General features: G+C 41.9%; 1 protein-coding gene across 1 annotated transcript in view; it reads left to right on the forward strand.

Moving 5' to 3' along the window:
* The first annotated feature begins 585 nt into the window (after positions 1–585).
* LOC108719539 (histamine H2 receptor) overlaps positions 586–16,817 on the forward strand; it is a 91,056-nt gene continuing 74,824 nt past the window's right edge. Inside the window, exon 1 of the mRNA XM_041587450.1 lies at positions 586–934. Coding sequence (XP_041443384.1) covers positions 886–934 — 49 coding nt within the window. The 5' untranslated portion in view covers positions 586–885. The remainder of the gene's footprint in view (positions 935–16,817) is intronic.

A 16,817-nucleotide genomic window follows, 5' to 3' on the forward strand; every position in this document is an offset into this window, starting at 1 on the left:
AAACTGTAATTAGGGCATGTGGCCACAAAAATGGTCATGTTTAAAAGAAATGTGTCACGCTAAGCACAGGTCATTTTTTGTCTCTCTTTTTATTTCCAAAATGTTGGGAGGCATGGCTCTTCAATTCTACTTCTACCAAATACATCAGCCTCTACATCGCTCTCCCCAAATATACCAAATATACATTTACAAGCCTCTGCATCTCTCTCTCTCAAAGTATCCATTTACAAGAAAATCCAGTAGAAATCCCATCAATTATATTATAACAATTATAGCCAATGTTTGTTATGCTGGGAGTCTTCACACACCAAATCCAAATAAGTCTGATGTCAAAAATTTCAAAAATGAAATCTCCCAGGAATTCCTTTGTTTCCGGCATTGCCACATTGAGTATTATCAAGCTGAATGAATTAATAACATCTAATAAATGTCCCTGTGGCTGTAACCTTGAACAATGTGAGAACAGAATGAGACGATGAATTGGGGAATGAGTGAGTTAACTGTACACCTGTGGGTTAGCCAAGCAGAAGACCTCTAGTGGTGCCGCACATTACTGTCTCATTTATCCACGAACTGTCTCTTGTCTTCTGTATGTGCTGCCAGTGCTTTCCTTTGCCTGCATGCAATTGCTTGTGCCAGTCTGCATCCAGCCCTGTGCCCACCTCCAGTAGCCTGCACATCCACACACACACACACACACACACAGACACACACAGACACACACACAGGCACACCTCTCTCCTTGCCAAACTATGGGCTGGAATTAAAATGCACTCGTCTGCTGCCTCTCAGCACTCTCCAATGGACTTGCACAGAGATAGGGCTGCAGGGACAAGACACCTTCCTCTCTGGAACCCACTCGTTGCTCTCTAACAGCCTCTATAGATGACCTACAGGCATCCCTTTAAATGCCAGGGGTTTGGCATGGCCTCAGGTAAGTGATATTTACTTTGCATAGACTGCTTGCCCTTCCATTCAGTGTTTGATCAGAGTGATGTGTCCCACCTGTATAAAGGCAACTGATAGCGGAGGAGACTCACTTAGATGTACAGACAACACTTCTTGTGGCTTGGGATCTTCTTTGTTTTTTTGGAACGTGATTTCTACCAACAGGGTTGTCATTGTGCCATCTGCAGGGATCGGCAGGTTAATTCCACGTGGTGACTTTATATACAGGGGTGTTATATGTGTATATAAGGGACAAATCCAATTGTATCAGTGAGGATGTTACAATACAAACAGTCTTGTGTATAAAAGCAGTGAGTAGCATTTATAGAGCTCAGTTAAAGTGTCACAACAGCAGGATTGTCCTGTCACTGTCACACACACATATATACACTTACACACACACACACACACACACACTTACACACACACACACATATATACACTTACACACACACACACACACACACACACACACACTTACACACACACATTTAAACACACACACACACATAGAGTCGTGCTGCTGAGCGACTGGAGCGACGTCGCAAACATCCCTGCGGCTAAGGGAAACACTGCATTAAGCTGATTTATTCGCTGGTTAATTAGGCTTAGCTGGTAAAATGTTTTTAATTACAGATTCACGCCAGTCGGTTTATTTGTCCCATGGGCTGCTGTTGTTGGAGGCAGGTGCACATTCATTTGTTATATGTGTTCACTATTAGAAGCTCTTATTTCTAAGTACTGTTTATGGTCTTTGTCTTTCTGTGTGCACAGACCATTCCTTATCTCTATATTCTCCAAATACTAATACACAAAACCCCAAATGACCTGTAAAATATTTATAAATAGTGCTTAATGATGTCATCAGAGCTACATGAAATTCCTTTGTCGTGGTAACTTCTAATAACCTTATCATTTACAGTAGGGGGTACATTATCTATTATAATACATGAGTGATACTCAGAGTTCCCTGTATAACTCAGCCTGCAGTCTTGTGTCTTTATATGGTCACAGAACCACTCAGTGACTTCTAATATCCTTATCATTTACAGTAGGGGGTACATTATCCCTTATAATACATGAGTGATACTCAGAGTTCCCTGTATAACTCAGCCTGCAGCCTTGTGCCTTTATATGGTCACAGAACCCCTCAGTGACTTCTAATATCCTTATCATTTACAGTAGGGGGTACATTATCCCTTATAATACATGAGTGATACTCAGAGTTCCCTGTATAACTCAGCCTGCAGCCTTGTGCCTTTATATGGTCACAGAACCCCTCAGTGACTTCTAATATCCTTATCATTTACAGTAGGGGGTACATTATACCTTATAATACATGAGTGATACTCAGAGTTCCCTGTATAACTCAGCCTGCAGCCTTGTGCCTTTATATGGTCACAGAACAACCCCTCGGTGACTTCTAATATCCTTATCATTTACAGTAGGGGGTACATTATCCCTTATAATACATGAGTGATACTCAGAGTTCCCTGTATAACTCAGCCTGCAGCCTTGTGTCTTTATATGGTCACAGAACCCCTCAGTGACTTCTAATATCCTTATCATTTACAGTAGGGGGTACATTATCCCTTATAATACATGAGTGGTACTCAGAGTTCCCTGTATAACTCAGCCTGCAGTCTTGTGCCTTTATATGGTCACAGAACCCCTCAGTGACTTCTAATATCCTTATCATTTACAGTAGGGGGTACATTATCCCTTATAATACATGAGTGATACTCAGAGTTCCCTGTATAACTCAGCCTGCAGCCTTGTGCCTTTATATGGTCACAGAACCCCTCAGTGACTTCTAATATCCTTATCATTTACAGTAGGGGGTACATTATACCTTATAATACATGAGTGATACTCAGAGTTCCCTGTATAACTCAGCCTGCAGCCTTGTGCCTTTATATGGTCACAGAACAACCCCTCGGTGACTTCTAATATCCTTATCATTTACAGTAGGGGGTACATTATCCCTTATAATACATGAGTGATACTCAGAGTTCCCTGTATAACTCAGCCTGCAGCCTTGTGTCTTTATATGGTCACAGAACCCCTCAGTGACTTCTAATATCCTTATCATTTACAGTAGGGGGTACATTATCCCTTATAATACATGAGTGATACTCAGAGTTCCCTGTATAACTCAGCCTGCAGCCTTGTGTCTTTTATGGTCACAGAATATCCAGAGAATATCCTTATAATTTACAGTAGAGGTAAATGATATAAGTTATATATACACAAGCTGTCTAATTCAGCCTGAAGCTTTGGGGTGATGGAGTTGCTGATATCCTTATAATACACAAAAGCCATGAATATCTTGTAAATTATATCCTTATATACGGTGAGTTCTGATGTCATCAGTTATAAATGGTGAGTTCTGATGTCACTTTTTATTAGCAGATGGTGCTTTGGTAATACCATAATTAAGCAGAAACAAACAATATGGCTACTCTCATCAAAATCCATAAATATAAATGTGAATGTAAGGAATGTTCTCTACAGATAATATTCTATCAGTCTCAGTGCAGAAAAAATATACTCTGAATGTTCGGTAAAACTTAAAGACATATGTTATCACACATGGAGCTTTATCAGCTTCACTGATACAAGATGTTCCCGTAAGATAAATATATCTAAAGACTCAAATGAAACAGTGACCAATGTTGGACACATTTATCATGAAAATGGTGATATTTTACCAAGCCATGCCAGTTTTTATTAACATGTATTTATAGAGCACCAACATATTGCGCAGCGTAGTTTTGGTACAGAAGTAACCAATAGTGTGATTGTGAGAATATTTTGGAGACGCTGCTGCGAACGATGGTTTATCTATGGGCTGAGAGGAGCGGTCTCTAGAGATGCCATACATTCATATTCAGTTCTTGGGCTTCCCACTCATGTTCCGCTTAACAAGAATAATAACTTTCTACATGGTACAGTATCCAGCAATCTGAACAAACAAAGGGGAACTATCAGTCATTTCTATCATTACGAATAGCAAGAGCTGTAACCTCCATAACTAATGAGAGAAGCTTTTTTCACAGTGATATATGACACGAATATTAAATAAGGTTTTTAGAGGATAGTTTAAAAAGCGTAGGGAGTTTATCATTTAAGTCTGATTTTATTCTTATTGTACTTAAAGGGGAAAAACTATTTTTTTGGTGATTTATTAAACCCATATGGTGTTACAAGTCTAAATAAAAAAGTATTCCAACTCAGACCTGTCGAGTTCATGTAGAAGTCAATGGCAGATGTCCCAAATCAGGTTTAAATGGGTTTCAGTAAAAGTCGCGGTATTCAGGCATCGAATCAAAAGAGTCGCAGTATTCGGGCATCAAATCCGAAACAAGTTGCGATATTCGGGTGTCAAATCAACAAAGTTGTGGTTTTCAGATTTTTTCCGCCGTTTATCGAGTTTTTTTCTGCACAATAAATTTTCAGGAACATGTATTGATAAATAGGGGAAAAAATCTGTGCGGATTTGGACGTAGTAGTTTTTAGAAAACTGTGAGAACTTTTCGAATTTTGCTAAATATCCCACTGTGTGTATGGGTCCTCAAACTATGGGGTTAGCTCTTTTAGGATACCACTGGCCTCTATGTTTGGGTATGGAAAAGTGTGTAAGCAAAGTGTGTATGTGCAACTGTAATGGATAGAATGCAGGTGAGTGTGAGGCACAATGGGGAATGGATAGAGTGCAGGTGAGTGAGGCACAATGGGGAATGGATAGAATGCAGGTGAGTGAGGCACAATATGGAATGGATAGAATGAAGATGAGTGAGACACAATGGGGAATAGATAGAATGCAAGTGAGTGAGACCAATGGGGAATGGACAGAGTGCAGGTGAGTGAGGCACATTAGGGAATGGATAGAATGAAGATGAGTGAGACACAATGGGGAATGGATAGAATGCAGGTGAGTGAGGCACAATAGGGAATGGATAGAATGAAGATGAGTGAGACACAATGGGGAATTGACAGAATGCAGGTGAGTGAGACCCAATGGGGAATGGATAGAATGTAGGTGAGTGAGACACAATGGGGAATGGATAGAATGCAGGTGAGTGAGACACAATGGGGAATGGATAGAATGCAGGTGAGTGAGACACAATGGGGAATGGATACAATGCAGGTGAGTGAGACACAATGGGGAATGGATAGAATGCAGGTGAGTGAGACACAATGGGGAATGGATAGAATGCAGGTGTGTGAGGCACAATGGGGAATGGATAGAATGCAGGTGTGTGAGGCACAATGGGGAATGGATAGAATGAATATGAGTGAGGCACAATGGGGAAGGGATAGAATGCGAGACACAAGACTAAAGACCAGTTAAGGTACAGAACTAAAGTGAATGCTCCTTTATTATCCATGATACTACAGGACCAACACACTTCCTAATATTGCTGTGCTTACTGCAGAAGAAAATATAAAAAATATTATGGCAGGGGTTGATTACAATTCCTTTGCGACCCAGGAGGTGCCTCCCCCTCCCGCCAGAACCCTGGTACTTCCCCCACTCTAACCACATTCTGCCCATGCCCCATCTCCAAATGATAACACTGGGCCCCCTTGGTACTATGGGCCCAGGCAACATCCCAGATCGGTCTAAAGGGGATCCACTACTGATCTACGCTAGCTTAGTGTTATGGGATTTCTCTGTGATGGCTCTAAGCAAACTTGGGGGGCTGTTCCTTCTGAATTATTCTTAGTACAGGAAGGGTTCATATACTGAAATTTTTTGTATATCTATATATGCAAGTTATGCACATACTTTGGGGGCAGTTTTGTGCTTAATACAGGTGAGTACAAAAAGGCTTATTTATGAAGGTACCTGTACAATAGGTGCAAAGCTGCCACTTACCCAGAATGTACCCGTTGACCACCTTTAGCACTTTTCCCCCCACTAACAATCTAATGTACCTGAATAGGTGCTGGTTATTAGTGATTAGCAAATATATTTTGGTTGCGCTGAGTTTCAGCAGTGAATTTGAGCTGCACATAATGGTGTTTGTATCCTGACATTAGGGGAAGGGACTCTTGTCTACTTATGGGATATGGTTAATGAAAGTCATTATTTCCTATCCTCAGTCTTTTTCCCCCCAAGTTCTCACATATGTATCATAGTTAACACCCAGTTCTTACCTATATAAACCATCAATCATGGGATCACAGTTGGGTTTAAGAATGTCTGATTGATATGTATATGGTATACAAGGTAGTACCTTAGCAAAAACATGTTCTGGACCAACAGAAAAGCAGGAGCTTATATAGAAAGCAAGGAACCTGCTGATGCCTCCCCAAAATAAAAAGAGAGACTCACAAATACAATTGGCATCCTACTCTGAGAAGTTACCCTTGATTGAGGTTCTTCCTGTCAGGTTTAGGGAAGTTGGTCTTGCACCCAGACTGCTGTCAGGTCCCTATATTTCCTATATTCCATATATTCCACCCATTGGCCAGCTAAGCCTGCTGGATGGTGAAGTTTACAAGTGATGGAAATAGGAGATTGTTATCTTTGTGCTGATTAGCTATAACGAAGATGGGAATGCTTTGTCTCTTATGTAATGAAAGAATGTCAAATGAATCGGATTATTTCACACAAAGCCGTGAGGGGGTTAGCACTTACCAACCAAATCTCCTATGTAATAACACTGTGCAATTATCACTGAGCTGGGATCACTGCTCATATGACAGAAGGGCAATAGGCATTAACGGACTGATTAAACATATTTTTCTCACATGCTGTGTGAAACCGAAGTGTGAATTGTTTCCTGCGCAGCCTTGATAATACAGCAATAGACGCAGTTAGGGAAACCATTTTAATATAAAACCCCAAGTGGGGCTTCTCCTTTATTATATATAATTACTGATGCCAAGTTACTTAGCACCACAAGAGAGGAATTGGCTATACTTACTTAACTACAGTTACGGGACACTAATAGCGATGGGCGAATTTCTCCCAGTGAAAAATTAGCAAAACTAGAATTTTGACACCTGCATCAATTTTGACGCCCGCGTCCATTCACCTAAATTTTGATGTCTGCCTTAAAGTCAATGGGCGTCCGAATAGTGTTGACGCGAGACGATTTTGATGCAAGTGACTTTTCCGACGCATGCCCAAATTTTTTTGACGCCAGTGAATTTTCACAAATGTATTCGCCGCTGGCGAAACACAGAAATTCGCCATGGATTCGCACATGCCAATTTATTCGCCCATCACTAGACGCAAATTCTGGAGTTGAAATGAACACAAAAACACACAAAGTAACCCATAAATAGAAATAAAAACAGAGAGGGAAGTAGCCCGTAAAACTATTCCACCTTGTCTCAGTCCCTATATACTGGGCAGAGGCTAGAGGTGCAGCTTTCTGTAGCCTGGGAGAATCGATTCAGATCTGCATATGAAAGAAAGTCTGATGTTTTATTTAGTTTTTGTTGGGTGATGGAAACTGGAGGAGGTTGGTCCAGGAAAGACTTTTCTCAGATGTTCATTTCGGTTAGTGGTGAGGGAAGGAAGGTGATATTGACAAACCAAGACTTTGCAAACTGCCCATTGATTTGGTTTGTTTGGTGGAAAGTTGCCAAAGGACAGAGCGATGGACTCTGCTGGCTATTGGGATATTGGTGGGTTTGTGGGATTTTCTTTGTTTCATGATCTATGAATTGTTTATAATATGTTGAATATTACTCCTGGTTGGGCTTTATTTAAGCCAAAACCACCTATTTACTTAAAAATCCAGTTCCTAAAAACTAAAAGATGCTAATGATGTCAATGTGGAGCCTCTTACAGACTAATATTAGAAACATTAATAATTCCCTTTCATCCATTGTCTTAAAACACCCACATAATCGAATGCGATTCTTCTACTGGGTATAATTTATAAAAATGTGTATTTGCAGGGAAGGAGAAAAATCTTCATCAGGCACTTGAGCAAACTCATTTACTAACCTTAGTGCCTAAGACTGATTGGAAATCTATAGTTCTATAAATCGTAGAATGGTTGGCAAGAAATTGTCCATTAATAATTTCCCTCCTTGTTTTTATGGTGTTTATTCTTTTCCTGGCCCTGCAACAAAACATTTGAAAGAAGGAAAAGCTTGAATGTTCATGTTTTACTGATTGATAGAAGGAATTCAGTCGAGCCAAAGACTCACTTAAAATGTAATAAACTAATATACTGCAGGTCTCATTTATCTTTCAATTTACATTAGTTCTGCATCTTCCTCTAGCCTTGTTAGTCTCAAACATAACATATAGGCACCAAATCAGAAAATGAAATGAGCCTGATCATGGTTTATTTGCCAACGAGCTGGGAGATGTAGGAGTAGCATGAGGACACCACCATAGACATCTCTTTGGATTCAGTATTCGTCCAAATTAAAAAATACTGTATTTGGTGCATCCATAGTAAGGTCATCACAAAGGACAACCAGTCTACCCAACCCAGTTTTAAGCCATTGGTAGATAAATAAAAGGCCTCATATTTAAAGTGACATTCTACATCTCTTCCCCAAATCTGTGTCTACACCCCCTGCTCTGTCCCAAAACTTAGTGTTCTTCCCATAAAATGGTGCTGGTATTTAGAGCTGATTAAACATTGTATAACCGATGTGCATTAATATGAAATCCTATGCTTTTTCCTTCTAACCAGCCCCCAACCAAATTAAGGTACAGTTCTAACAGTCATAAATGACGATTATTTCAAATTCCTCCATTAAATGAAAAATTGGCCAATTTGTCAACAAATTTACCACTGGTTTGGAATGGACACCTCTTTTCTGCATGGAAAGCGTTTTCCTTTCAGCTCAATTTGACCGCCGTTTAATCATGCTGCCAGCAGTGATTCCCAATTATGCAGCCATCTCTAACTAAGGTTGATTATTTGCATTTTGATAGTTTGTTCAGAAAAGGTGCCATGGGTGGTTTTAGCTTAAATAAAGCCCAACTAGGAGTAAAGAAATTCCACAATTCCACATTACAAACAACTTTGTCAGGTCCCACCAGCTAGTATTCCTCTGTGGCTAATATGAAATGTTACAGTATATAAGAATGTGCATAGTTACATTATTCACCAAATTATGACATATTTAATGGGATCCTGTCATCAGAAAACATGTTTTTTCAAAACACATCAGTTAATAGTGCTGCTCCAGCAGAATTCTGCACTTAAATCCATTTCTCAAAAGAGCAAACAGATTTGTTTATATTCAGTTTTGAAATCTGACATGGGGCTAGACATTTTGTCAATTTCCAGCTGCCCCTGGTCATGTGACTTGTGCCTGCACTTTAGGAGAGAAATGCTTTCTGGCAGGCTGCTGTTTTTCCTTCTCAATGTAACTGAATGTGTCTCAGTGAGACATGGGTTTTTACTGTTGAGTGTTGTTCTTAGATCTACCAGGCAGCTGTTATCTTGTGTTAGGGAGCTGTTATCTGGTTACCTTCCCATTGTTCTTTTGTTTGGCTGCTGGGGGGGGGGGGAAAGGGAGGGGGTGATATCACTGTAACTTGCAGTACAGCAGTAAAGAGTGATTGAAGTTTATCAGAGCACAAGTCACATGACTTGGGACAGCTGGGAAATTGACAATATGTCTAGCCACATGTCAGATTTCAAAATTGAATATAAAAAAATCTGTTTGCTCTTTTGAGAAATGGATTTCATTGCAGAATTCTGCTGGAGCAGCACCATTAACTGATTCATTTTGAAAAAAATTTTTTTCCCATGACAGTATCCCTTTAATGTCTTCACAACCATGGAGTGATAATGCCTTTGATAATTGCAGGCTTTTGTCAAATCTTTATACAGGTTCATCCCAGTCAATGTTTGCATAGATCTTGTCACAGAGCTCGTTACTCTTCCCTAGACCTTCTCACTCATGTTCCTACTCTGGTACCAACTCCATTGCTCTCCTTGTTGGAGGCCAAGTCTGCTTTGACTACCGTACTCTTATCTGTCACTCCTGGAGTGGAGTTATCTACATGGGACCTTTTTCTCCACTACTTTGAGGTGATGTTCTATCGTAGAATTCTCCAACCCTCTACTTCTGCCTCAGGCACTTGACACCACATACTTCACTTTTATAGTACAGCACCCATAGAGGCTTAGCAGGCTTTCCCCTTCTCCTTTACTAAATACTAAATAGAAATGAAGCATGCTCTACTGAGCCCTAATACAGGTCATCTTCCTGCTATACCGAAATTCCATTTACAACGTTCAGTTCCCTTTCCTGATCAGAACTCTCTCTCTTTGGTCCTCTCGCAAAAAGGCCTGGCGGCACCCGATTACTGGTGGTCTCCTCCCAGAGTTAAAGGTGGTTGTTATAGGAGGAGGAGTGAGCCGTGACTGTGACTTTGGCTCTAGCTCTGGGTTTGGAACTCTGTTTGTAATAGCGAATGGGTATTTGGAAGACCATATGTGGACTTGCAGCATACAGGACTGTCTATTTGACAGTACACATGGTTTTTATGCAACCAAAACTTAGCTCCAAGCCTGAAATTCAAAAATATGCACCTGCTTTGAGGCCACTGGGACAGGGTCGGACTGGGGGGGGTCAGGGTCCACCGGGTCTGACACATCAGGGCCCCACCACCGCCCCCAGTAGCAGCCAGGTCCCCCCGCTAGCTCCCCATCCCAGTAGCAGGGCCCCCCTGCTGCCCCAGTTGCCAGGCTCCCTCTGTCCCTCCCCCCCTGTTGGTGCATACCTGCTTTGCATATTGCGCCTTCCTTACGCAATTGGGTGGGAGGAGGGGAGGTCTGGCGGATCTGGGCTGGCGAGGCCCTCCCGGTTTTTTCCCGGTGTCCCGCATGCCCAGTCCGACGCTGCACTGTGAGCAACATCCAAGTGGTTGACAAGCAACAGGTTGCTCGTGAGCCACTGCCCTAGAATATCTCAAAGTACCCATCTCTCACTTATGCCAGGGTGCCCGTCTTGCTAAAGCACATACAATGATTTCTATAATTTCTTACCTTAGCTTAAAGTTTGAGAGCTCCCCAAAAAATCTCCCACCCCCCCAACTCCACCAAAGCCTTTTACAGAAATGACCCGCATTACGCTCCCATATTGACACCCACGGTGCACTCTATTATATGGTCACTGGGTGAACTGACTGTTTCCCTTTTTGCCACATTTCCGAAGCTGAAGTCTTGGTCTGTAATTAAAAAGTTGCATATAGTTACACATTGCCTTATGTTCTCGGAGGAATTAGAGAAATAGAAGGGGATGCTGCTAGTAACAATGTTAAAGAAGAAATACAGCAGCACCAGGTCACCTATATAAATGCTCGTGTGCGGTGTTGCGTAGAAATAATGTATTGTGTGTTTTTATATAAAAAGGTTTAAATAAAAGGAATGCGTTCCTCCATCAGGAAAGAGAACCTGCCAGATTTAATATGTAGTATAGATTGTATAAGTGTTTAAATATTCATATTAATAACTATAATGATGGCCGCATTGTCGTTCTTGGATGGTAATATAAAATCCCTGCCACTATTCTGCTTTCGTTTCATCTCTTTTTATCTATTTATTAGCATAAGATGAATAGTTATAATTAGCAATGAGAAGAAAAGAACTGCTCAGGATTGTAGAGCTGATAGAGTCCAAAGCGGAACATCCTTGCCCAGATATAGAGCCCAGTGGACACATAGAACCTGGAGAGAAATTCCCTAATTCAGTTTTAATTTTTTTTTTATGTTGGAAGTAATCGAGTTGTATTGTTTCTTACCAGCCTGTGTGGTGGCGGCTGTAAAAGGCAGGGTTAGTTAAATACTTTAGGGAGTGAAGGTTTGGCAATTACAATCTCCAGTTCTGATTTTTATTTGTAGTGCTACAAGCGCAGGAATGTAAAGGAGCCTGGGGATAGGACTAAATTGTGAGTAATCCTAGCTCCTATTTAATACCCATCCTTTAAAGGACCAGTAACATCAAAAAATTTAATTGTTTTAAAGTAATAAAAATATAATGTAGTGTTGCCCTGCACTAGTAAAACTGCTGTGTTTGCTTCATAAACACTACTATTGTTTATATTAATAAGCTGCTGTGTAGCAATGGGGGCAGCTATTCAAAGGAGAAAAGGCTCAAGATACACAGCAGATAGCAGATAAGCTCTGTAGAACATAATGTTATCTGTTATCCATTACTTATCATGTGCCATATAGCCGTTTTTCAATTTCCGCCATTGCTACTCAGCAGCTTGTTTATATGAACTATAGTAGTGTTTCTGAAGCAACCACATTAGTTTTACCAGTGCAGGGCAACACTACATGGTATTTCCATTACTTTAAAACACTTTCAGTTTTTGGTGTTACTGTTCCTTTAAGTAGTTTTCTTCCTTTCCTATCTTTAGAATAATTTCTTTGTTGGCCCAGCTCCTCAGTAATTGTTTTCCTTAATGGCAGGGTGCACGCCACATCATGTGTTCACCTCCACATGCTTCTATGGAACCAAAATACGAAATTGGCAGCACTCCCAGTTGTAGTATAAAACCACCTTTATTCTTTTACATATATCATGGCAACAGCAGCAACGTTTCGGACCTACAATGGTCCTTTTTCAAGCTGACAAAATATTATGTCAGCTTGAAAAAGGCGGTTTTATACTACAACTGGGAGTGCTGCCAATTTCGTATTTTGGTTCTATCTTTAGAATAAGCCTGCTCATCCCCCCATACAGCCATACAGGTATGGAATCTATTATCAGTAAACCCCTAGTGGCAGATATACTACCCGGCGAAAAATTCGCAACTATCGATTCATTTCACCAGGCGAAAATTCGTTAAGACAATGCTAATTCACTAAAATGCTGAGTGACGTTGGCGACTTTTTTGCTATCGTTACTTCGGCAATGCGAGCAATTCAAAGCGAAGATGCACTAGCGTTCATTTCTGCCTAGCGCAAATTCGCTAGAGGCCTTGCGATCGGGTTAATTTGCAGACGGAAGGGAAATTTAAAGTTGAATGGACGTCTTTATGTTACATGTTGCAGCAAATACATTACGTTTCGATTGTTAATTACACAAGTCCAGGGAACCATAATAAAGACTATAGAGTTATTATAATGCCCTACACATGAGCCCACTGTATAGTGAATCTTCCATATGTTAGAAAATGTAGGGGGTACCCGGTTACCCAAAAATAAATTTATGGACTTTTGCAGCCTATCAGGAGAAAAAAAAAAGGAAAAGACGCCAGCGTTTTTTTTTTTAACTTTTTTGCGTTTTCCACTCACAGAATATGATGTAAGTAACAGAAGATTGAGGAAGATCTATACACTGCAGTGCATTTTGCCTGGTCTGAGGTGGTGAAGGCAAGTCTGGCGAAAGAGGTAAAAACCGCATTTTAGTGAATTTGAGGAGTAACGTTCATTCGCCAGAGCGAATTGTTGCCTGGAGACAGAGTGAGAATGAGCGCTAGCGCCTATCTCTTTCGCTAGCGAATTGGCATCTGTGCCCGTTAGTAAATTACCGATGTCCCTGCGGGCGGTAACCCTGGCGAATTGTCACCAGTATTTGCCATTTCGCTCCTTTAGTAAATCTGCCCCCTAATATCGAAATATGCAGGGTCGGACTGGGGGGCCCGGGGCCCACCGGGACTCCAGTCCAGGGCCCCCCTACAGGCCCCCGTCCCCCTGCTGCAACGCGCCGTGCGGCGCCCTTCAGTGTGCATGCGCACACGATGGCCCCCTCTGTGTGCGCACCGCGCTCCGTCTGCACACATGCGCGCACGGCGCTGTGTCTGCACGCATGCGCACACTGCGCATCCACGAAGATCCTTTTTTTTTTTTTTTTTCAAAAAACAAGCATCGGGGGATGGGGCCTGGCCCGGCGGGGGCCCACGAGGGTCGGGGCCCACCGGGTTTTTTCCCGGTGTCCCGCCGGGCCAGTCCGACACTGGAAATATGTACAGGAACTAACATAATAACAGATACATAAAGCCTACAATATATACAGAATCACAGATTAAAAGATCTTCTTTCACTAACAGGTATGACTGGGAAACTACAGAGAATATATTGATTGCAAATGATTTAATACTCACACACACGTGGTTCAGACGTGAGATATTGACAAAAAAAAGCTGCAATGGAAAGAAAAGCAACAGGGAGACATATGAAAGCAAAGAGTATATGAAAGGAGATAAGCAAATGTTTTTAGTGGCATTGCAATCAGGTGAATCAGCTCCTTGAGTTCTGACTCCAGGGAAAAGGATGCGAGCGACGATTTTATCAGTGCAATTTGTATAAAATTTTGTTTTAATTTCTTCGGCTGCTGCTGTTTAACGTGTTTATTAAAGGCTGAGAAAGCTGAATTTTCATAATTACAGATGCAGCTGAGCACTGTATAAATACTCTCTCCGTCTTTTCAGTTTACACCTACCTGTAGTGGGAAAACTCTCCAACGGTTCAGCCATTAATCGGGTCACTTAAAAGAAAACGAAAGCTTAACTAAAGAAGTAGCTAGAAATGTTGTACATTTTGTTTTGTGCTTCTGTACCAGCCCAAGGCAACCACAGCTATTTAGCAGTAAAGATCTGTGTCTCCAAAGATGCCCCAGTAGCTCCCCATCTTCTTTTCTGCTGATTCACTGCACATGCTCTGTGCTGCTGTCACTTACTGAGCTTAGGGACCCACTCACAATATACAGTACACATAGAATAGAAATGTCACAATATAAGGCTGATTAGTAATTAATACACATAATTACTACATGGCAGCACAGAAACTAGTGCAATTAGCATCAGAATTTAATAATCAGCAAACCTGTAGCATCAGCTTATATTACAGCCAGGGAAGCTCATTTTCTGCTGGATAATTAGTGACGAGACCTAAGCTTAGCTTCTCAACAGCCAATCAGAGCCCACTGAGCATGTGAGTGTCACAGACACTTTCCAAGATGGTGACCCCCTGTGACAAGTTTGAAGTCCTGGATCATTGCTGCTATTGACAAGCTGAAACTTTAGCCTCGTGCAATAAGTTCACTATATAAAATATGGCATTTTTTAGTTCTCCTTTAAGTCAAGCAGCACTGAGTTCAATTCCAGGTGTCCCAAACTTGTGTCAGAATGCAGTCACACTTTATCTCCCTGTGCAATGGAAGCCAAAATTGTGCCCCCTCCCCCATGTTGATGGCTGTAGTTATTTAGGGTCATTTCGAGAAATTTCCTTTGATAGACCCTGGGAATTAGGGACAGTTATGACTGGTGTCAGTATCACAGCTAAGGTTTTATGTGAGTGATAATGGATTGGTCTTACAGGAGAGATTGTCCACTGACGTAGTCATTTGGCACAAGGAATGACCACCTGGGCTAACTGCAGTCTGGGCAAGTACATTAGCATTACAAGATCACTTGACAATTCAGGGACACGTCGAGAAAGAGCTGGAGAGCAACATAGCATGAAAAAATTCCCAGGGGTGCCTTCAAAGGACTGTGATTGGCTATTTTGTAGATCCTATGTGGACTGGCAGCCTATAGGAGACTCTGTTTGGCAGTACACCTGGTTATTATGCAACCAAAACTTTCCTCCAAGTCAGGAATTGAAAAATAAGCACCTGCTTTGAGGTAGGGATGTGGCGAATCCACTATTTTGGATTCGGCCGAACCCCCGAATCCTTCGCGAAAGATTCGGGTGAATACCGAACCGATATTTGCATATGCAAATTAGGGGTGGGAAGGGGAAAACTTTTTTTACTTCCTTGTTTTGTGATTTACACAATTTCCCTCTCCACCCCTAATTTAGGATTAAGATTCGGTTCAGTCGGCAGAAGGATTCGGCCGAATCATGCTGAAAAAGTCTGAATCCTGGCCGAATCCAGAACTGAATCCTGGATTCAGTGCATCCCTACTTTGAGGCCACTGAGGGCAACATCCAAGGGTTTGGTGAGCTCGTGTGCCACTGGCTGGGGATCACTGCTCTATCAGGTAACCATAAAGTACATGTATGGATTTGCCTCTTATAAAACCATGCAGATGACCGCAGCCTCCGACAGGCTTTCCAGATCGCTATCTGGCCGGATGTCGATCGGACGGGACTAAAAATCTCGTCAGATCGCGGACCGAATCTATTCGTTGATGCAATCCGACTGCCCGTTTATCCATTGTTATGATCTGATCGTTGGGCCCTATGGACTACGATCGGATCAGCCTGATTTCGCCCACCTCAAGGTGTCGCCAAACGAGCGGATCTCTCAGTGTATGGTAACAAACAGGTACTGGTCTGTAGCCTGGGCTGATCGGCTCAATATCGGAAAAGTGGCCAGTGGCATAACTAGCTATGAGGGGCCCGGGTTGCCACCTGTCCGGTTTTGACCAGGACAAGCCGGTTCTTTGAAGGGCAGCCCGATCAAAACTTTCCAAATCAGGAAAACCAGGCAGGATTCCCTGGGACTGACACGGTAATCGGCCAATCACTGATCGCCACGTCATAGTCCCGCACCTGATGTCACAACCCTTCCCCACAGCGTCACAGCCCAGTCCCATGCCAAAAGATGGCAACCCTAGCCTGGATATGGGATAAGCACCCAGGCCGCCCGCTGAGACCCTCCTTTGAAATCATGCACTCTACATGCATCATGGAAAAAGTCCCCACCCTGTTGCTCGTGATATGCTTATTGGGGCCCCGGCAGGCGTCAAGGGGGTGTCACTGCAGGTACCAACCCCAGCCAATGGGCATCTCTTACCTTTCACAGGTCATGGCTTAAGTCTTTGGGGGCTTCCCAAATGGATGTGGTAGGATTTTAATAGTTGAGGCAAGAAAGAAAAAAAGAGGTATCACTTATTGATCAATTAAAACTCCACCCTTCAAAATGGTATACTTCATTTTTGGATATATTCTATATAAAACAACGGTTTTTATATAC

Source organism: Xenopus laevis, chromosome 1L (genome assembly GCF_017654675.1).
Source record: "Xenopus laevis strain J_2021 chromosome 1L, Xenopus_laevis_v10.1, whole genome shotgun sequence".
Lineage (NCBI taxonomy): Eukaryota > Metazoa > Chordata > Amphibia > Anura > Pipidae > Xenopus > Xenopus laevis.